At 52.9% G+C, this 20,945-nt stretch overlaps 7 protein-coding genes across 7 annotated transcripts; 5 read left to right on the top strand and 2 right to left on the bottom strand.

Annotated features, from left to right (window-relative positions):
- Nucleotides 1-501: 501 nt before the first annotated feature.
- N7459_001987 (acyltransferase family protein) lies at nucleotides 502-2,067 on the bottom strand (the record flags this gene model as incomplete). The annotated part of the gene is made up of 3 exons (XM_056941172.1): nucleotides 502-1,205; nucleotides 1,261-1,888; nucleotides 1,957-2,067. 3 exons carry the CDS (start codon nucleotides 2,065-2,067, stop codon nucleotides 502-504), a joined length of 1,443 nt encoding a protein of 480 aa, XP_056803027.1.
- A 2,626-nt stretch (nucleotides 2,068-4,693) lies between these two features.
- Nucleotides 4,694-6,497, top strand: N7459_001986 (SGNH/GDSL hydrolase family protein; the record flags this gene model as incomplete). Its single annotated transcript, XM_056941171.1, has 10 exons — nucleotides 4,694-4,895; nucleotides 4,957-4,963; nucleotides 5,034-5,070; nucleotides 5,139-5,191; nucleotides 5,243-5,364; nucleotides 5,458-5,569; nucleotides 5,628-5,763; nucleotides 5,809-5,835; nucleotides 5,907-6,143; nucleotides 6,198-6,497. 10 exons carry the CDS (start codon nucleotides 4,694-4,696, stop codon nucleotides 6,495-6,497), a joined length of 1,233 nt encoding a protein of 410 aa, XP_056803026.1.
- Nucleotides 6,498-8,703: 2,206 nt separating this feature from the next.
- On the top strand, nucleotides 8,704-10,601 carry N7459_001985 (uncharacterized protein; the record flags this gene model as incomplete). Its single annotated transcript, XM_056941170.1, has 2 exons — nucleotides 8,704-10,163; nucleotides 10,235-10,601. The coding sequence occupies 2 exons, from the start codon at nucleotides 8,704-8,706 to the stop codon at nucleotides 10,599-10,601; spliced, it is 1,827 nt and encodes a 608-aa protein (XP_056803025.1).
- A 466-nt stretch (nucleotides 10,602-11,067) lies between these two features.
- On the bottom strand, nucleotides 11,068-11,778 carry N7459_001984 (CVNH domain-containing protein; the record flags this gene model as incomplete). Its single annotated transcript, XM_056941169.1, has 4 exons — nucleotides 11,068-11,108; nucleotides 11,184-11,299; nucleotides 11,350-11,360; nucleotides 11,413-11,778. The coding sequence occupies 4 exons, from the start codon at nucleotides 11,776-11,778 to the stop codon at nucleotides 11,068-11,070; spliced, it is 534 nt and encodes a 177-aa protein (XP_056803024.1).
- A 1,609-nt stretch (nucleotides 11,779-13,387) lies between these two features.
- N7459_001983 (LysM peptidoglycan-binding domain-containing protein) lies at nucleotides 13,388-15,092 on the top strand (the record flags this gene model as incomplete). The annotated part of the gene is made up of 4 exons (XM_056941168.1): nucleotides 13,388-13,495; nucleotides 13,550-14,047; nucleotides 14,103-14,529; nucleotides 14,587-15,092. 4 exons carry the CDS (start codon nucleotides 13,388-13,390, stop codon nucleotides 15,090-15,092), a joined length of 1,539 nt encoding a protein of 512 aa, XP_056803023.1.
- Nucleotides 15,093-15,480: 388 nt separating this feature from the next.
- Nucleotides 15,481-16,878, top strand: N7459_001982 (uncharacterized protein; the record flags this gene model as incomplete). The annotated part of the gene is made up of 1 exon (XM_056941167.1): nucleotides 15,481-16,878. The coding sequence occupies one exon, from the start codon at nucleotides 15,481-15,483 to the stop codon at nucleotides 16,876-16,878; it is 1,398 nt and encodes a 465-aa protein (XP_056803022.1).
- Nucleotides 16,879-18,650: 1,772 nt separating this feature from the next.
- Nucleotides 18,651-20,692, top strand: N7459_001981 (MFS transporter; the record flags this gene model as incomplete). Its single annotated transcript, XM_056941166.1, has 7 exons — nucleotides 18,651-18,900; nucleotides 19,001-19,100; nucleotides 19,159-19,171; nucleotides 19,224-19,441; nucleotides 19,493-19,642; nucleotides 19,693-20,093; nucleotides 20,145-20,692. 7 exons carry the CDS (start codon nucleotides 18,651-18,653, stop codon nucleotides 20,690-20,692), a joined length of 1,680 nt encoding a protein of 559 aa, XP_056803021.1.
- Nucleotides 20,693-20,945: the final 253 nt, after the last annotated feature.

Here is a 20,945-nt window from a genome sequence, read left to right as displayed (position 1 = left end):
CGGTCCCACGGCGGGCTTTTATCTTACCTTTCCTAGCGCTAGTGCCCGTGCTAGGACCAGCAGCCAAGATCAACCGCCATCTTTCGTTCTGCTATTTATAGATGTTGTAGTCAGTGAAAACCAGATTGCGCTGGGCTGCTTCGCGCAGTATGCGATGCTCCACGCCTAGCCAAGATAAGTAGAAACTCCGAGACATGTGCCGTGGTTAATGATAAGATTTCAGTTTTCCAACAGAAGACGGACTCGCAGGTCAGTTCTCAACCGGGAAATGTCAGTCAGGTATTGCAGTATGCACCGTCTACCTAGGTAGGTACTTTATAGCCAACGCCAATCTCAACAGAGAAACAAACCGAGACGCAGGAACAACTGCCACCAAATATATACAAAGATACTCCGCAATGGGCGCTGCGCTGTTTATAAACAAATGGAAAAAGGAAAAGCCGAGAAAGCGGCGCGACATATATCTTGACAAGTAAAGAACGTACGCAGCCCTGAAAACACCTACGTCGCCGCCATGGGCATATTGGTGAGCGGCAAGGACTCGATGGACTTCTCCTCCTGTTGAAACACGCGGTTCTCGATTTTCTGGGTCATGCGGGCGCAGAAAGGGTCGACGTAGGAAGTCCACAGCGAGGCACATAGGTACACCAGGGCAATCCAGGCCGGGATAGAAATTGCCACGACCCAGGGGGCGCGCAGCGGGATCCAGTGTGGATGGAGCGGCTCGCCATTCTCGTCGAGGAGGGGCTGGCCATTGCCGTCGACGGGTTGGCCTTCCCAGGGCTGGCCGGTGATGCCGTAGAGCATCCAGCACAGCACGGTGCGCAGGAGGGTGCCGTGGATGAGATAGACGGCGAAGCTCTGCTTGCCCAGCCAGAGGAGGAGGCGGTTCGAGAGGAAGTCTTTGGTGGAGGGGGAGGTGTAGATGGCGAGGATGATCAGATCGACGCCGATGGCGGTGTATCGCTTGGGGACGTTGACCTCCGGTGGGAAGAGATACTGCGATGCTTGGAACATGTAGTTCGACCAGGTGGTCCATTCGGGGTGTTCGCCGGGATAGCCGGCGATGAGGAGGCCGGCGATGGCGATGATGCCAGTCACGATGCGGCGGCTCCATTTGTGGTTCTCGATAAAGTCCCGGAAGGTGGTTTCGTAGGAGAGGTCGCTGAGGAACAAGCCGTAAACGCCCTGCATCTGGAATGTTTCTGCTCGGCCGTCAGTATCGACCGCGATGGTTATGCATAGGTGTCGAGAACATACCGGCGTCTCCGACGTTGACTTGGTGGTAGTATAGGAACACCCCCAGATAGATCACCATGCGCCAGCGGAACCTGACATACATGGTGGCGCAAATCAAGATGTAGACCAGCATCGACGTCTTCAAGAGAGGCAGCAGGGCCCACTGGTGGTCGTCATAGACCATGTAGCCGGTCGTCCAGACCCCGAGGAAGCTTTCTCCCAGACGGATCACTTCCTTCCAGAGGGTCTCTTCGAGATCGGGCGCAGCAAAGCGACACCACCAGCAGTCGGAGCGATTCGCGACCACGAACGCACCGAACTGGGCCATGATCCATGAAATAATCATGGCAATCGTCGCTGGAAAGATCAAGCGCGGCGGGCGGCGGAATGCACTCTTGGCCACGGAGGTGAACGAGCCCAAGTGGTCGCCATTGCGCGCCTGTTTCATGGGCTTCAAGGCGCAGACATAGCCGGTCAGGAAAGCGAAGATGGTGACCCCAATCCGACCTTGCCAGGGAATCCGCAGGATCGGCCACTGCAGGATACGCGGAGGAGCGTCTTCAGTATCGCGGGGAGAAAAGAGATCATAGTCCCAGGCTCTGGCGAGATGGGTCAATACGACTAGGAACGACGCGATTCCTCGAAGACCCTGTGCGGAACGACGTTAGACGGGAATTGAAGAATCGCATGGGCTGGTTGATTGCATCTCCAACGTACATCAATCCATTTGACACTTTTCCGCGGATCGCCTTTGACAGTCGGGTCGGACTTCCATGGTATCTTGTCCAGAATCCGGGTATAGAGATGGGTGGGCTGTATATACTCCATGGCGATGTAGACGGAGCAAAGAGGTGAACATCGAATGGCAGAACGATCAAAGGAATGGCAGATTCAAATTCATCAGCCACCGAGGCATCGATCTCTTAGCTGGAAAAGACAGACTGAATCGAAAGGATCGGGCACCGATAGGACCACGCGATCAACCTGGAAAGGAACGAGTGGAAGAGGGTGGTACGCCCTGTTTTTTTATTATAACCAGCGCCAAGCGGATGGGGCACGTCTACTGCCAGCAGGGAATCAAGAAAGCAACCAGCCAAGCCGGAAGGGATAGGAGGGTGGAGAGAAAGGAGCCGGGGTGATATAACTTGACGGCTTCTCCGGCGCTGACGAGGAGATTTGAAATGCCGGTGGAGTATGCCACTGGGAGCAGGGCAGAGACCCGGTGCATTATGAGAAGCCGGATCAAACAGATCAATTACCCAACTAGGAGTGTGCTGGAGATCTAGTTCAGCGGCTATGTGAGCTGCTCTACATGCGCCGAGGTGTTTCATCGGCTGCCTCCAGCGCCGAGATGGGAAGTGAGACGATAGAGTAATGCTGGACGCGTCAACCCACGGTCTACCTTCCGCCACCAACCTTCATTGAGATAATGGATTCATGGGGACCACGACGCCCAAGGTGGACTATACGGTGAAAGAAGCCGCCTCCCAATCCACGAAAGCATATGAAGCTGAGTCATTACTCCCCAAAAAAGAAAGGCTTACGACGCCGCGAAGCGCACGACGTCTACCGCACCAATCAATTCGTGGATTCCAATCAAATTCCGCCATGGCTTCAAAAACAGTGTGAATTGCGCGAGAAGGCGGCGCTGATCACTCCTCCTTGCTCCTGAACGGGGGATGTTCTACGAAATTCATGGATATTTGCCACGCCTGACGCAGAGTTGTCATCTTCTAGGGCTCGGGGCGGTCCAGCGACAAGCCTGGGAGAGCGTCATTGTTTTCTTGGCTTGAACGGGGCCCTTCCTACGACGGAAGTAGCCTTTCCGATTCCCCCGGAGAACATGCCAAGCATGGCCGCCTAAGGAGTCCAATGCGAGTACGTGGTGGTTGGAAACGAGACACCGGACCCCGGTTTCCCCTTGGGGGGAAAGCATACGAATACACTGCATTGCACGAGTCGGTGGTGAAATGGCGTCATTTGATAAACCCTGTCTCCTATGCTGGGCGATTCTGGCCCAATCAAATAAGGGCAGAGACTCATCTGCAGACCCTGGACCCCCAGACCGATCGTGGAGCCGTGATAAGTGACGCGGCCAATGGCGCGCATCGCCGCACGCCTGACCCACAAATTGGGAATGAAGGAGCAAGAGGTAAAATCACCCGGTAGGATATTCTTGGAACGGTAACTCCAGAGCAGGCCAAGAAACGATCCACAGGGCTGAAATCGCGCACGGCGAGATACCGCAGAGGGCTAGATCGGGGGCCTGGAAGTGTATAAACCTCTAGCGACTGTCGGGGCGCAGGGCCAACGATCCTCACATGTGGAAACTCATGACTGTTGGCTTCCAGTAACCTTGGAGGCGTCGATGGGTCACTCTAGTCATGGGCTGCTGGGCATTCCACCCGGGGGCCGCCACCAATCCACAAGTCAGGGGTGCCGCCAGGGACCGGGACGCCCCGGTTGAATGATTCTTATGCATGGCGTGGTGGGAGGCAACATTATTATGCACGCATCGAAGCGTGACGCTCGAGGGGAGAACTGTCGACCGAACCGAAATCAATACTCTCCGACCCCAGTTCGGCATTCAAGGCAAGCGCCACAGGCCATAGCCCTATCTAGCATTGGCGTTGGCATCGGCAACGAGTGGCATGCCAAGGGCGCTGCTGCAGTTCCAATTGGCCGCGATCGCTGGAAAATTGGATCCTTCCAGCGTGGGGATGGCGTCCGAGGGTATAACCGAAGTGGTAAGCAGATCGACAGGTGCAGACGATCTGCATTTCTCTCCTCCGCGACGGAGAAACGGCCTTCAACTCCGTACTCCATACTCTGGCCCCGATCTCCATGAGTGCCGAACGAGGTAGAAACTGGATAGTGAGCTGCATTGACCGCAGTGCAACATCCAGTTTTGGCGCTTGGCTGTCTGGGGCAGCATTGGCAACGCTTTACTGCCAAAAAAAGCATCATGCCAAGACTGATAGTCCACAAGACTGGGGCGGATGATGCAGATAGCCCATCCATCTTCATTTATACAACCCTCTGACCAACAAGCCAACCGAGTGGGCGTGGATCGGGAGACCCCTGAACGCCTAGGGTCGACCCTTGGCGTGTTTAGGCGTCCTGGATACAGAGCATCCTGATTCATGGACCTCGAGGAAGAGGATATGATTGGTTGCAATCCATCTGCACTGCGTATATCCCCTGTAGGCAGCAAAGTTGTATGAGTCGTCCCCCGTGGCCGCGATTTTTGCCGCTTTCGTCCATGTCGCAGCGCGAATGCCCGGTGGATCCGACATGTATCACAATCACGCCATTACCGAGTCGTTTGACTGCATTGGCCTGGCGCAGGGGTGTACGAAACGCTCGTGCACGATTATCTTGTTGTTCGGGTTGATTCCATTCAGCATCAACGCGTGGTGTGCGCCGTGGTAGTTGACATTGCGCGCTTCTCACCATGCGGGTGGCATCTCTTGGATTGGGATTGCTCGCCTGGTCATCGCAGACGCTGGCGACTATTTTGCAGAATGGCCAGCCACGAGAGGATCCATACCCCGGACAGGCTCCTCAGATTGCACTGGACGACTCCTGGTATAGCTATTCGGCGGACGCACCAGAGATCGCGTACAAAGGACGCTGGGATAGTCAACATGTTTCGTGTACGTGAACGATGCCAGCGTCTGGCTCAATGTGTCGGTATGAGATGCTAACAATGTGTAGGGTGGTCGTGCGTTTCTCCTATCATTCTCCTTGGGACAGCTCGCTTCCCCGTTCCAGCGCGATGCTGACCTCACTAGGGCACCGGGAATCAAGCTAGAATTCTCAGGGCCGAGGGTATGTCTTGATCAGCCGTGATGAACCTTCACTCCACGGCGACTTCTGACACGACATCATGTCGCTAGCTTGCGGTTAGTTTCGGGCCCAACACGACCGATGGCGTCCTGGTCGCATACCGGTAGAGATCCCTCTGTCCTCCAGTTGCTCCATTGAATTCACATCTCGATAGGCTCGGCTCCCTTGACTGGCAATTTTCAAACGTCACAGCCGACTCGACCTATCAATTCGTGGGCCCATGGTCGGATCTCGAAGAGGCTCAGATTGCGGAGAAAAAGATCTTTGAGATGAGAGGTGCGTTGGAGTAATCAGCGCAACGACAACCTGCTGACACGTTCGCAGTCACCAACTGGGGATTAGGATAAGTGACTTTGTTTCGGTCACCAGACTATCTGCTTATCCCCTGCACAGTACAAATCGCCGGCGCATCAACCGCGAGAGAAGGCCAGCTCACCATCCCGCCCAGATTCAATAGGAAGGTAGAGGTGATTGGAGGATCGTGAGTCCTAATATCGATATCGCAGTGTGTCACAGGCTCGCGTACTAACATCCACCAGCATTCCATCGGGCCAGTATGCCACTTATGAAACGCTCTCGGCCTGGGGGTGGCTTTTCGTGGCTGGACTGGGGAACGTCGAGTCCACGATCACGGCGCGTCTCTCACAACCATTCCACGCTCCTCTACTAACACCAGTATCCTTCTAGGCCTATCCCGGTACATGTCTAGCACATCTCCAGTGCTATGGCGGCTCTGCACACGGAATGGTACGCTTTCCAACCCCCCCCCCCCCCCCCCCAATACGAATCTATGGACGTAGATACTGAATCCTTGACAGACCTGGTACTGGCATCGCGCCTCTGATCCCGGGACTCGCGGACACGTCTTCTACGATGAGGAGCCGGAAGAGTGGGATATTTCAGCCGAGCAACCAGCCGACCTCGTTCTCATCCAGATGGGTGGCAACGACTGGCGCAAGGACAACGACATTCCGGGACACACCTTCTACGAAGCCTACATCGAACTCATCAACGACATCCACAAGAACTGGCCGAACGCAGTGATTCTCATCCTGGTATGTCGCTCCGTCGCACGTCGGGATTCCGCGTGGAATACTAACACCACGCAGTCTCAATGGGGCGAATGGCACAAGTCAGGCATGACCTATCAACCGACCATCCTGTACGAAGAAGAGACGAAGCGGGTCCACGACCATTTCCGGGACAAGGGATTTGTGTACTACTTCGACACGACGGGGATCCTGCAGCACAACGACATCAGTCCACGGTGGCATCCCACGGATGTCGGCCACATCAAGCTGGCCAGCCACTTGCTGCAGTGGACCAGGCTGGTGATGCGGTGGGAGCTTGCTCCCATGGGCGAGGTCACCCACGACACGCTGTACTGGAATGACCAGGAGGCTTACTAGCCCGGCCTGTCCACCGGGTATCACGCTTAGTCGTTTATTCGTTCGAAACCTATGTATTATAGCCAGAGCATATAAGATAGAAGATGCCTCAAGGCCTGTGGTTTGTTGGAATTCCATCCTAGAAGATTGTGAATGTCAATATCAACGGACTCAACTTCGCACGATCCCGCTGCGCCAGGCTAACGCGTCATTTCTGGGGCTTGACACACTGCTAAATTTTACTGGGATGGGTCTCCTTGCAAATAGCCAGGTGGATCACTTGCGTCGGAATTTCCACCTGCGTCCGTGTTTCGACTCAGGCTAAGCTTCGGTGGGGCCGGGAATGCTGTCGAGCTTCACGCCGACAATGGCGCAACTGGGCGTGACGCGTCCGAATACAGATCGTCCCGCGCTAAGGATCAGGATAAAATATATTTTTTGCGGTCGGCGATTCCGGTTAGGATGGCATTTTTGTCCGATGAAACGTTGGTGGTCGCGAGGAATGATGTACGTGGTAAGTCACCTTGCACGTTAAGTTGTCACACTTCGTGCCTGTGTATGGGGGAATATTTAGCCTGCCTTTCTAGAATAGTTTAATCAACTTTGTTCGCGGAGCCTTGCGAGTCTGAAAAAGCTTAAAGAAGTTTATTGCGCTAGTTAAGACTCCACGTGGTTGGTCAACAAGCTCGCGAGGCTGCGAGATATTGTCGGTGGTAACACCCGCAATGAGCGTCTCTAGTTGAGCAATTTGTAGAAATGGGTCTTTTCGAGCTATTCAAAATGCGAAATTAAGTTTCTGTATTGACCAATCTTGTAATTCAAGTACACTCATAAATCACCCGGCTTCAACACTCTTTCATAACTAGATGTGCCCTCCGTATCTACAGATGCACTAGCCTAAGTAGCTACCTAGTAGGTGTCAGCCTGTCTACCATTTGTACAAGACCCTGGACATGAATATTGAACAAGGAACCATATTTGTGCATGGAATCACCCACGAACATGGAAAACTAGAAATTTTGTATTCCAGCCCAAGCTTAACCTTATCTGTTTTGTGCAGTGTTAAAGTTGCCAACACTGCATTTTATGGCCAACACTTACCTAGATATAATGTGCTCTCAATTGGGACTGCCAACTAAGATAAGGTATTCTATATCTACATAGAGCATCGTTTGTACGGCCCCCAGTACAGACCTATTTTGAAGCACGTAGTTTATCCCAAAATTCTAAATACCATATTGCTAGTGTAGTTCACCTTAAAAGTAGGGTGGCGAATGCTATATGATCTTGTTAGTCGCAGAGATATTGGCTCTCTACATCCATGCAGGGAAGTTCTGTAGGTCTGTTCAGGACTTGAAGCCAGAGTGTCTTCCAGGTTCAGTCGATATTATTCAAGGATAAAGAGGAGAGGTCATCTTTTGCTCATCTGAGTTCTCTTACTCCTAATAATATACAATGTCAACTCGATGGATCTGTGTGGCTTTTGTGGAATCATAGCTATTGTTAGTTGACAAATGTTAAATATTACTGTTTCTCTACGATGGAGGCTGCCTATTCTCCAAGGAATTGCCTACCTTGAGGAATTTATAAGCTACTAGAGGACACTAGTATAGAGGCGTACTATGGTATATCGTGTAAAGAAATGATGTTCATGCATAAAGTGTGATGCCTCAGAGATTGATAGATATTGTCTTGTTTACTTTGTCGTCATAGGGACTCATAAGAATAAGGGTGTCCTGTTTATCATTTTCCTGTTGATAAGTGAGAGATATAGCGAATGGTGTCTTGAATGTGTATTGAATGATGCAATATGTAAAGCAGTGAATAAGAAGTGAGCGATATATTGAATCAGTGAACAACACACCCTCAGGCTTCCTTTGTTGTGACTTAACACCAACCTCTTGATACCTTCATTCACTTGTATTGTGAATCCAATCTCCATGAAGCCACATCTTCACCTTGATCTACCTCCTCCTCCTACGATCCTCTGCTATCGTGAGATCTATTTGCTCAACCAACCTTGATACCCTCTCAAGCTTCACCCTCTGAATCCCATTCCCTCTACTCGCTCTTTGTCCTGTTCACCAGTGTCTCGACACATTGATCAGCCCATCGTCTCCCTCTCCTTCTACCTGCTCCTGCTCTTCCACTCCTACTCCCACCTGATCCCCCATCTGTTCTCTCACCTGTTCTTCCACTCGCTCAACTGACTGATCGATAACCCAAAATGTCGACAGCCAAAGGTTGCCGTGACAGGAACAAGGCTACAGGACAGCCTATTGCCCTCGGAGGCAGTCCGAAAGCTATTCGCCCAGGAAGCCAATCCCCCGAGCCCGAGTCACCTCTGGTCGTTACAAATCCAGGAAGAAGCTTCAACCTCGTCATCTGTGGAGCTACAGAGCTGAAGGATGGTTGGCTTTGGGCCAGTTTCATGGGATTCTGCAAAGCATGGATGGATCGCGGCGTCATGGGCGAGTTCTGGTCTTGCTTCCCCGTTCTCGCTCACCTTTGCCAGCTGAAAAACAACTTCAGGCCGGGGATCGACGATATCAAGTTCGGACAATACGGAGCCAATAAGGACCATCTCTTCTCTTACAGCCGAGTCCAGTACTGCCAGCAGCCACATTGGTGGACAGACATCGACGCAGACGATTTGAAACAGGAAGTCGAGACTTGGATCCAGGCCAAAACGTACGAGGCCAAGGCCGGGGATGTGGTGAACATTGTCATCTTGGCACACGGATCCACCAATGGAAAAATCCAGCTGGGTGCGAATCTGATGAACGGTCGAGATTTGGTTCGCTTGGTGGGCGGATTTGCGGACGGCGTGGCAGTGACCGTGACGTCCAACACCTGCTACTCGGAATGCCTCGTCAACTCCTTCAAGGCCTCAAAACAGAAAGATCGATACATCAGCGCCGCCTGCTCTAGGGACCAGAAGGCCTTTTCAATGAGCACCAGCTCCAGCGGTCGAATCCGGAACGGCCGCTTCGCCAACGCATTCGTCCTTTCTCTCCAGAACCTCACCCCTCCTAACCCGCAAGCCATGCAGTGGCAAGTCGAACAGCACGAAGACTTCGTTCGGGAGCAGATGCGAAATGTGACCCCCGGCGCAATGATAACGGAGCCGCAATTCTACTCTCAAATTCCTCTCACGACCCTCGTTGGTGACCTTTTCTTTCGACCTTCAGACAGCCAGGCGGTGGTTCCCAGCGCCTCGACTACGGCTCACCCTCAGCGCATCGACTGGACCGAGACCAACGCGCTCATCCACGAGATTATCCAGCGAGGTGCAGTAATTCCCTCCAGTGCTTTGCCCGCCACTGTTGTCACAGCCGTCAGCAGTGAGGCCTCATTGTGCAACACCAACACCACGGACCCGTCAGAGATTCCCGTCTGCGCCTCTCTCCATTGCAACGAGCCACCCTGGTGCATCATCCTGGCCAACCTCTATTGGAGATCCGTCCGCCAGGCAGCCGTTTGGGACATCTTTAAGCTCTTGCGCGATGCCAACCTTGTCCAGACGGCCTCTCTTTGTGTGCCAATCGACCTCCAGTCCCCTACTCCCGACACGGGCACCATGGTCCGCCTCCTGGACTGCTTCACATCCATCGCCTCTGATATCGAACGAGTTATGCAAAGCAAGATCCCAGTTCAAAGTACAGAGTGGAATGCCGATATCGAATGGTAAGTGCTCCCTCCAGCGATGCCCACATTCCGAATTTCCCCACCCTGACCTGATGACGTCGTCACACTAGGCTTGCGACGGTCATTGTCCGCAGCGGGAAGAATATCCCGGAGATTATCAAAACCATCCACAACAGTCGGATTCTCGGTCCTTTTGACGAGGAGGAATATGAAAATTTCAGGGAAATGGAGCCCGAGCCCCGCCTGGTCCAAGATGCGCGAGATCGTGAAGGGAAACCCACCGTGGATGGCCATGCCGCCCCCAATGACAACGTCTTTGGATTCTGGCTCCCACATGGATTGAGCGAGGACCCAGCTATTGCCGAGGAACAACAAAAGCACTGCTTTGAACGCGCGAAGATGATTGAGGATGCATACAAGAAGGTGGTGGAGGATCTTCCGATCGGCGTCCTGGTTCTGGAGATCGAAGAAGTCTAATCTGGATTCGAGGGAAATAACTGCAAGGAGGATTTACTGAATATCAATATGACGGAAAGGAACGGGGTGAAGGGCAAAAGTTGGTTTGAAGGGCGAAGGGTTCTCAAGATTGAATCGTGTGCATTTTTCTGGCGCCGTCTGACTGCCTTTGAGCATAATTCCTGCTGCGAGAACTGCTTTTTCGAGATTGCATAATAAGCGAAACGAGAATATTCTTGCGTGCCAACTGTGTTGCGTTGAGCTCTCCATAGTGTAAAGTCAACTTCCACAAGCGCGAGCTTCCTGCTGCTCCCATTTTCTGGTGGGGACTCAAATTTATCATCAAGACATTGCATGGTCGTAAAGATCATGTTTCCATGGAAAGCCCCATGAATTGTGAAAGGCTAAAATCACCATGTCCATTGGCATCCAGCTCGATCTGGATCCCACTGTTGCAGATACCCTGTAGGCTCTTTGAGCTCCCGAATTAGCAGGATAGCTCGCCATGGCTGTTGCTGATACACTTGTCTATCCAGATTCTTCAGTCAGATCCACATTCTAGAATTCCACTTCCAAGGCTGACGAGACCAGAAAGCCACTTACTGAGATCAATATGCGCGGAAACGTATTTATGGTCTCGGTCGGCGTTGCGGCACTGGCATTCAAAGTCGGCGTGTCCCCGAATGCTGCAGTTGATGCACGATCCGGCGTAGTTGCCACTGAATTGCCATTAGGTATGAAGAGAGCAATACTCGCAGTAGCTACTTACTTCTTTCCACACTGTAGCAGAGTTAGCATCCAGGCACGCTTCGCTTCGTCTCAGCAGACTTGCCTTCAATCCTCCTTTGGAGTTCTTGATACACCGGTTCAGATCAAGGGTGGTGGAACGCATAGGGCCATTCTCATGCTCGGGACACTCTGCTCGGAGAGTTGTGCCGGAGCCGTCGATGTTCTGGCAGGTGTTGGCAAACTTGGATGCTCCGGAGACCAGGACGGCGAAGATGGACAGGAGTCCGAGGGTCTTGGTGAAGAATTGCATAATTGTGGATAAAAAAGATGGGGATTTGTAGGCTGATGGTCTTGTTGCTGATAGCCGAGCTAGTTGGGTCAGATTGTGATATTTATATTGCAGAGTAGACTCGAGTCCCAGTAGTCGGTCGTAGGGTCGCAGATCGGCATACTCAATGGAGGAGCGCATGGCGTCTCTAAGGTCTCCTTGCTGAAACAAGTATTTCTCCACGGAGATCGATGGAGTTTTCCACTTTTTGAGGTCATCGTGCATTAGAGCTTCCCCAGATAACAGCGGATATCGTGATTATGGGGTTGGCATGCTGTACAGCCCAGCCTCGGCGCATCAATCGAGGGTGTGGAGAATTCTTGGAATTGTACCGTACTGGCTGGCAAACGCTTTTATCAACGTAATTCAGCGACACCCGGGCTAGCTTGAGAGTAAGTTGCCAATCCTCCGGTGGCTCAAACCCAAAGTACATGTATGCAGGCATGGAGGTAGTGTAGAACCCCGGACTTGGACCTCGACAGGCAAACGTGCCTCCTTGTTCCGTTATCTTAGGTTCTAGTCCCCAGATTATGGGGCAGATTAATGCGATCAGATTGATTCAGTCGTGGTTGATCGTCCGGCTTCGATCGTGGAGATCCCTGCAAGGGGCCGACAGTGTCTCTTCCTCGAGTGCAGCACCATGATCTACACGCAGATGGCACGCGCTTTATCGTCTTGAGACTAGACCAATAAAGTCGAGCATAGGAATACACCCGCGCTGTAATCCTAGGTGCTATTGGATGGAGGAATAAATCGCTGCAAATGTACTGGCAAATGACGTAGTTTGTCCTGTGCCATCAAAGCCCTTGCTCATCTTGCCTAGGATCCTCTGCATGGCACGAAGTGTCCTAGATTGTCTTTGGTCAAAATCATGTTGGGTACTCGATGCTTCCCTAGAAAGTCCCTACCTTGGATTTAAATGCCTCTCTTGGTTTAGCAGAAGCCTCACCGCTGGTCCAAGGTCGTACCGGATGTGCATGAGAATCGGAATCTAGGGATGCAAGTTACTGACTCGCTTCTGATCAAGACCTGCTGTTCGAGAATGTTGTAGCCGCCGCCGTCGTGGTTGGATGTGCCATACAGAGATGCATCATGTAGCTCACTCCCAAAGGATAAACTGCTCTACCATCGAAGTTAAAAAAAAAAAAAAAATCGTCGGAGAGCTACAGGGCTTAAAGGATTAAACCCCATGCGACTGAAGCATTGATGGCAGCCATTCACTGAGTCGAGAACACAGTGCAACGGAAGATCTCTGCGGATGAAGCATGAGGAACGTAGGCTGTCTCTTTGATAAAATCTCATGAATTCTCGAACATGAGGCCAGGCGACTCCTCTGGTGGCGTTCGTGGCGGCCGATATATGATTTCTCATTTGTCTCCAGCGTAGGAAAGAACATCACGAACAAAGCAATGTGGTTGTGTGCGTTTGGGTTCGAAGTTCAGGTAGTCCTTTGGGCTGCAGTGTCAGATGAAGGAAAGGCTGAGGATGCTCGGTGTGTGGCAGGTTCTTTGTTAGCAAGCCAGGGCCATCTCTATGGGCTGCCGAGGCATCCTGGCTCCCGCCGAATCACTCTCTCACCTTATCAAGCTCCTGGAGAACTAGTCTGCCATTCTTTTCATACCAGCGTGTTTCTCCCCGGGTCAATGAATGAGGTCCCTGTGATGGCTGGGGGAGACCTCGCCTGTTGACATTCTTTATTGATATAAAGACCAAGAACGAGTGCAAATCACAGACTCGTCTGTACGTCAGCATGGACACGATGGATTCCGTCCGACTGAACCAACTACTTGCCAACTACTGCTTCTTGCTGTTGTACGTGATGGGCATATCAGCTGTTCTGGCTGAAGATTCTCACCAGGTTTGTACTGTCTATATCCCAGGTTGTTCACATCCCCGATTGACTTGTAATCAGCATTTGTCCATTCAAAAACGCTCCGCGACTTGTCCAACAATCCGTGTTATCTCCGGCGATACCTGTGCTACTCTGGCTGACAGGTGTGGCATTACAATGGCTGAATTGAATACCTACAATACACGCCTCTCATGCTCATCACTGAGCCCCGAATCTCACGTCTGTTGCTCCCTGGAGGAGTCTCCATCTGCTCCGCCAACTCCAGACAGCGATGGCCTCTGTTACAATTACACCATCCAGGCATATGATACCTGCAGCGAGATCGCCAAGACATACGATATCACCGAGGCCGAGATCGGGTCTTACAACTCTCGGACTTGGGGGTGGAATGGGTGCCAGCATCTCGAGCAGGGAGACTTTATTTGCCTCAGCACTGGTGAGCCTCCGATGCCAGTGGCGCTGCCAAACGCCGTCTGTGGGCCTCAGGTGCCTGGAACGGTGCGTCCCAGTGACATGGCTGATCTTGCTGCGCTCAATCCATGTCCACTGTCGCAATGTGTAAGTTCTGGCTCTCATACCAGCATGTGGTATCTCATATTCATCAGCCTTGCAGTGTACTTCGGACGGTCTTTGTGTCAAGACCGGCACTGAGGGCTGTATCTCCGGATCGTCGAGCATCATCGCCAGCTCTGCCAGTGTCGTCTCGGACGGAGGTTCGAAGCACACTACTTCTTCTGCGCAGGCAGCACCGGCAATAGATCCGACCAGCCATGCTGTTGTCACTTCAACCACGACCGTACGGGTGACGGTGGCTACCACGAGGAAGTCGATCACGACCAAAGCCACGAGCTCGAAGCAAAAGCCAAGTACATTCACAGAACATACTAAAACACATACTGAAACGCATACTGGAAACGCCCCGGTCACGCATTCTAATGAAAAGGAGACGACCCGTTTGACCACCGGTGCTCATTCTAAGGGCACATCTACACACTCTGCCGATACCGAGAGCAAAACAACGCATACGACAAAAATCACCAGTACGCATTCAAGTGAAAAAGAGACGACTCATTCCACTACTAGTACTCGCTCTACAGAACCTACACCTACACACTCGACCAAAACGGAGAGCGAGACTGAGAAGAAAACCAGCCACACCACCAAAACGACAAGCACCAAGTCCACCACGACAAGTGCCACCGCCACGACCACGTCGGGCACATGGGAGATTGCGATGTATAGCGACAAGAATTGCTCGGGGGATTATTACCTGATGTCAGGACACAATAATCTTCCCGCAGGACATTGCCAGGACCTTCGCGGTGGCAAGCTCAGCACCGATCTCTCAGACACCGCGGTTTCATGTCGATGGTACACAGATGATGGCTTTGGTACATGGGAAAACTGTGCTTCTAGTCCACTCAAATCCCCCAAGTCGTGGTATATCACCAACGGGATCTGCTCTGTTTACGATGACGCGGCTTGCAATGACACGACTGGCTATGGCCAGGCTTATTGGTCGTGGGATCACAAGGGCTGTCAAGAAGCGGCCAAGTTTACTCCGCCTACCTGGGGCTCGTTGCAGTGTTCTATCGATTTATGATCTGGGAGAGGTGAGGCTCCTGGCGTATACTTCCTATATACTTGGTCGGATGATTACAGCACTCCCCTTGTTGGTGTTTTGTATAGATTTTTCGGTCGAGTAATGCATTTAGTTCATTTAGTTCAGATAAAAAAAACAGTGGATCAGTCAGTCAATGGCTCGCTGCGATCAGGATTTCTAGATGGTGAGAACAATACGAGAACGACCATCGGGGCCAAATGGCGATCCGCGATACGAAGCAGGATGCGGCTCTAAAACCCTGCAACTCCGACTTTAGCGCCTTCGATATATCCTCCAACGGACTGCGCGGTCCTCTTCTCGGGACTTTCCTTTCTTTCATCTCTCGTTAGCTCTTCGTCGCTCGTTCTCTTCCCATTTGACCCCAACCATGGACCGGATCGCCGATCTCCCCGCTGGCCGGGCAGCATCGACGCACTCGCTCCAGTCGCTCGACGACGACCTGCCTCCCCCTTACACCGACGAGCCCGACCATATTAATGTCGCTGCTCCTCCTCGCTCGACTGTCCCGCGACCTCTCCGCCTGATCGACTCGGCCTACGGTCTGCCTGGCGCGACCGACATCAGACGCCATGACGCCGTCGCCGTCACCCTCGCGCCGATCCTTTCTCGCAGCAGCGATGACCTCTACCACACCATCCGCGGGCAGATGAAGCTGCCCATGCGGCCGCTGCTTTCTATCCGTGGCTCGCACAGCGAAACGTCCAAATCCAGCAACCAGAAACAAAAATCCAAACACACCGTCACCGACTTCGATTTCCACCTTGACCTGGCAGAGACCATGCTGACCGGATGGGAGGGCCAACCGACGCTGATCAACTGGATGATGACGGACGTGATCAAGGACGGAGATGAACGACCGGCATACCGCGGCGGGATTCTGCGTTCGCGCGCATACAAACCCCCTGCGCAACGCCGCACACTCGTCCCGTCCGAGGACAACGAAGCTCTCCTCGATTCCGGCCCTGACGCGGCAGACGCCAACGCCGAGCATGGAAATCCCCAGGAAAGCGACGTCAATGCAGACTTGAAACTGTGGTGCCAGCGGTTCTGCGACGACCCGGCCCCCGTGAAATCGTACGGATCTCCCTCCCCTCCTTCCCAGCGAGAAGACATGCTAATCCTTCACGAACCGTGCAGTTTCACGCTCCATCGCGAACTCCGAGGCTTTGAGGAATGGGCCATGCGCGACGTACTCGCTTCACACATCCGCTCCCTCAACTACCGCGGCTCGCTCTCCTTCTCCTTCACAGCCGCCCACAGCGCCGTGACCATCTACTCCCCACACTGGATCAACCGTCTCCGTGCCAACCGCTACATCTGGTGGATGTGTGTCATTCTCCAGCTTTGGATCGTCGCCTGGCCGACCATCTTCCTGCTTGAAAAGCGCTACGAGGTCGTGCGGACGTGCTGGAATGCCTCGCTCCTGAACGACCCGAACTCGCGCCTGTCCAAATGCTATGCGCGCGGCCGCGATGAGCCTGCGCTGGCCGAGTATTGGGCCCCGGCAGTGAAGCAGGCAGCCTGGACGCGGCGTCAGGGTGAAGGCGATCTACTGACCCGGCTGGACGCTGAGCGGCTGCAGGGTCTGAGTCGGGACGAGGTGCTCGGTATCCGCGCGAGTGACTCGGATGCGGAGCGCGAGCGGCGCGATCGCGTCAATCGCGGGGAGGGTGGTTTCGTTGACGGCGTCGTTGGTCTGGTTCGCGGTATTGGAGAAGTCAGCCAGGATTGGAGGCTGACGATGGGATGGGGTGGCAACTCTTAACCTGGTACATTGGCCCTTCTTGGCTCTCATTCACGCCTGCTTTACTCTACTCTTTATGCATAAATTATCCGCGTCGGACGGACGAGTTGCGGATATATATCATCTGTTCCTGCTCATAGTCGACATCCGTGCCTACAACTTCTCATACCCTCGACCACTTTGTCTTGTCATCTTTATGTACATCCGGCCTCTTCGAGCAACCAAGTCCATCTTAGCGTGAGTCTATTTCCTCGGCCATCGAACCAGCCTCACAAGCATAAGTGCGAAATGGAGATCTGCCTCTACTCCAGAGACTGGATTTCTCTCATTGACCGGGCGGTCAGAAATATCGGGGCCAGATCACACAATGCCATGCGCGAATTCCAGAAGGGATTTTTCCGAAATCCTTCCAGGTCAGACTGGAGCGACATCCTAACGTCAACGAGGATTAAGGGTGGTTTTTCCTATTCTTTCAACGCTTCCGACTGAAGAGATCTTCCATGGCGATACCAGGCAATATATAATTGGCTATTACAGTTTTTTTTGGAACAAATCCCGACTAGAGATGCTTCCCGACTATATGATCACGACATATTCACCGAACACTCCGTGCCTCTATTAACGAACTATACTCAACCACGCCAGTGCGGGCCCGAGAAATGACGCACGTAAACAGCGCAGGACGACGCCCGAGTCTGCAGATCCATCGCGATCTTTTACACCACGCATCGTCTTTTCCAACGCTCGCTATGATACGCCCGGGGGATTCTTCCCCCTCCTGCAGGTTCACTATACTTAACCTCCCATAGCTATTTCGTTACTAGCAAACGAGTTATCTAGTTATCTACATGGCCTGATGGCGTCCGGTCAACCGCCTCGCTCTCGCCTAGACTCTTGGCATATCGGCAACAGAACGAATCCCAAGCGTCCGGTCCAATGAAGCCTCGACCAGTGGGTCGCCAGGGCTGTCCATCTGGCAAAAATCTTGGAAAGACATCCAGACTCGACCCATATAGTCCCAGAGGGCCACAGCAATCGACCTTCATGGTTGGCCATTCGGATGCACGTACCACATCCATTGGGGTCCAATTATCTAATAGTAACCTCGACAGCATGAAAGGTTTTTCTATAAAGCAAGATTGGCCATATCGCCCGGGGCCTTTTTTCCAACCTCGTGCCCCTTTCACTCAGACTCAGCCATCACCTCAAGCGCACGCTCTCGTGACCTACGGCCTATAGCTGCTTCTCACCTCTGTCGCCAATATTCTCCGCGTTCACCCTCGGACGCTTTATACTCGCCATTTGGAAGCGAATCCAACTCATATTTGGTTGGATACCGGCAAGATCGCTACTAACCGCCAGTCTGGGTTGCATAGCTTCAAAGTTCCAAACAAGATTTTGATCCACGCTCAACAGTTGGCTACACCTCGAGATCCTGAAAGTAGCAGCAAATAGTTGCGATTTCAATCCCGTTGCGCCATCCCCAGTTCTTCCCGCAGTCCCATCGCGCATATCTGGAATCACCGTGCGACTCAGATTCCTCCATCCACTGCGCCTGCTACTTCGGCACCATCCATTGCGCCCTTCTCCCCAGCCGGTCTCGACAACACCGTTATAGTAGCACGTCCGCACAAATCCGGTAGTCTAGTCCCTCACGCAAGAGATCTATACAGCCGAACGCGCGAGCAACACCCACGTCCCTTTTCCGTCGCACCAAACGGCTTATTCTATTCGTCCGCGTCTGACTTGTACCGCTGCCCCTTGCAATATCAAAAGCCGGTTCCGCACGCATCATGCCTAACTGGAGAGACCTGTTGACCAACCGGCAGCGACGCGCCTTCCCCGAGGTCGTGGTGCCTCTCGCTGCCTCCGCGCAAACCAAGGCCGATGCAACCACCGGATCTAATTCTAGTCTTGACCAGGCATCTGTCCAGGAGAAAGGTGCGACGGGGATCACCACAGGAAGCACGCTAACCTTGGAAGCCCTTCGAGCGGAAGTTGAAGCCGAGGTTGCGTCTTCGGGCCGCGACACGGCCTATGATCGTATGTTCATGATTTCTGAATCACTCGCTCTACGTCTAGATTCGGATCTATTTGGCCGATTAGGCTGCAAAGTATCACCTGCCCTAACTTCGATCCATAGGGAAAGCAAAGGTTATCAACAAAGCAGTCCAGGATATCGGCATGGGCCGCTATCAATGGGGCCTGTTTGTGTTGTGCGGCATGGGTTGGGTCGCAGATAAGTATGCATCAGTCGAGATCGTCGCTCCAGCGATTGTAGCTAACGTGTTGACTTTGCAGCCTCTGGTTGCAGGTATGCCTCGCATTGCGTGGTCGGGCCAAAGTTAGCAGCTAACCAGCAGCAGGGTGTTGCCCTCACATTGACACCACTCGCTATGGAATTCGGTGTTTCCCAGACTGATTCTCGGTTTGCGACGTGCTCGCTCTTCGTGGGTCTCATTATTGGAGCCTCCTTCTGGGGCATTGCCTCCGATGCTATTGGACGGCGACCGGCGTTTAACATGACTCTGTGCATTTGCGGTATATTTGGTCTCGCTGCTGGCGGTGGACCGAACTGGGTTGGGTAAGACTCAGGAAAGACCTGGAAGATGGCACTCACTGACATGGACTCAAGGACTTGTGCACTTTATGCTTGTCTGGGGCTGGGCGTGGGTGGTAATCTGCCCGTGGATGCTGCAGTGTTCCTGGAATGCCTGCCTCCTAACTCGGGGAATATCTTGAGTGGACTGGCCACTTGGTGGTCAGTCGGTACTTTGATTGCGAGGTTGGTTCAATCGCGGAATGGGTGTGTATTAGCAACTAATATTCGATTAGTATGCTTGCCTGGGCGTTCATTCCCAACTTTTCCTGCGAGGACTACGCCACCTGTACCAAGGCCAACAACTGGGGTTGGAGATATCTCGTTCTGTCGCTGGGTGCCATCACTTTCGCCATGTTCCTGTGCCGCTTCCTCTTCTTCACTCTATACGAGTCACCCAAGTTCCTGGTCTCGCGCGGACGTCAGGATGAAGCTGTGGCTGCGGTCCAGGGTATTGCCCACCAGAACAAGACCACCACCTGGCTCACCGAGGAGATACTCAATGAGATTGGTGGACACTCAGAGGAGGACCAGAAGCAGGCGCTTTCCTACGGCGAAATCGTCAAGCGATCTCTCGAGCGATTCTCCTACCAGCAGGTAGCACCGCTGTTCGCGAACAAGCGACTTGCCGTCTCGAGTACGTGAATATCCATCCGCGACTGGTTACGTAGACTCATCTTTCGAACAGCCATTCTCATTTGGTTCTGCTGGACATGCATCGGAATGGGCTACACTCTGTTCAACGCATTCTTGCCGCAGTATCTGAGCGCCAACTCGTCCAACTACATCACCTACCGTAACTACGCCATCACCGCCGTCTGCGGCATCCCGGGACCGCTGCTCGCCTGGGTTCTGGTCGATGTTAAGTATATCGGCCGTAAGGGCACGATGGCGGCTTCGACCATGATCACCGGTGTCTTGCTGTTTTGCTTCACGGCCTCCAAGGACCCCAATGTCCAGCTGGTGTGCTCGGCCCTGGAGGCTTTCTTCCAAATGATCATGTACGGTGTCTTGTATGCCTACACTCCCGAGGTCTTCCCAGCGCCCAACCGTGGCACGGGGTCTGGGATTGCCAGTTGCTTGAACCGGATTGCTGGGCTTATGGCGCCCATTATTGGTATCTATGCTAGTACTGATCCTGTGGCGCCGATCTACGCAGCTGGTGCGCTCCTCCTGGCTGCTTTCCTGGCCATGTGCTTCTTGCCCATTGAGACACAGGGCAAGCAGGCCATGTAAGGCATCCAAGATGGGGAGGAACTTGGAGCTCCCTTCTATATAATTATGATGATGAATTCCGTGCATAGAGTTGGACGTCAAGATCGAGTCCGGGAGAAGAACAGCAGCTACGAAAATCGATCGATATAGGGCCCTCATGCCATGATGCATATCAGCAATCCACGCATTTCCATTGTCGGCCAAGAATTCACACCTTTAATCAAATAGCCAGCTTTGACTTGATGAGAACATTAGTGAATTGCTAATGAAATAT

The sequence above is a fragment of the Penicillium hispanicum genome, assembly GCF_028827665.1.
Source record: "Penicillium hispanicum strain IBT 35686 chromosome Unknown utg000002l_segment0_segment0, whole genome shotgun sequence".
In the NCBI taxonomy this organism is placed as follows: Eukaryota; Fungi; Ascomycota; class Eurotiomycetes; order Eurotiales; family Aspergillaceae; genus Penicillium; species Penicillium hispanicum.
Note: the sequence above shows the minus strand (reverse complement) of the source record. Positions and strands in the feature narration are given on the sequence as shown.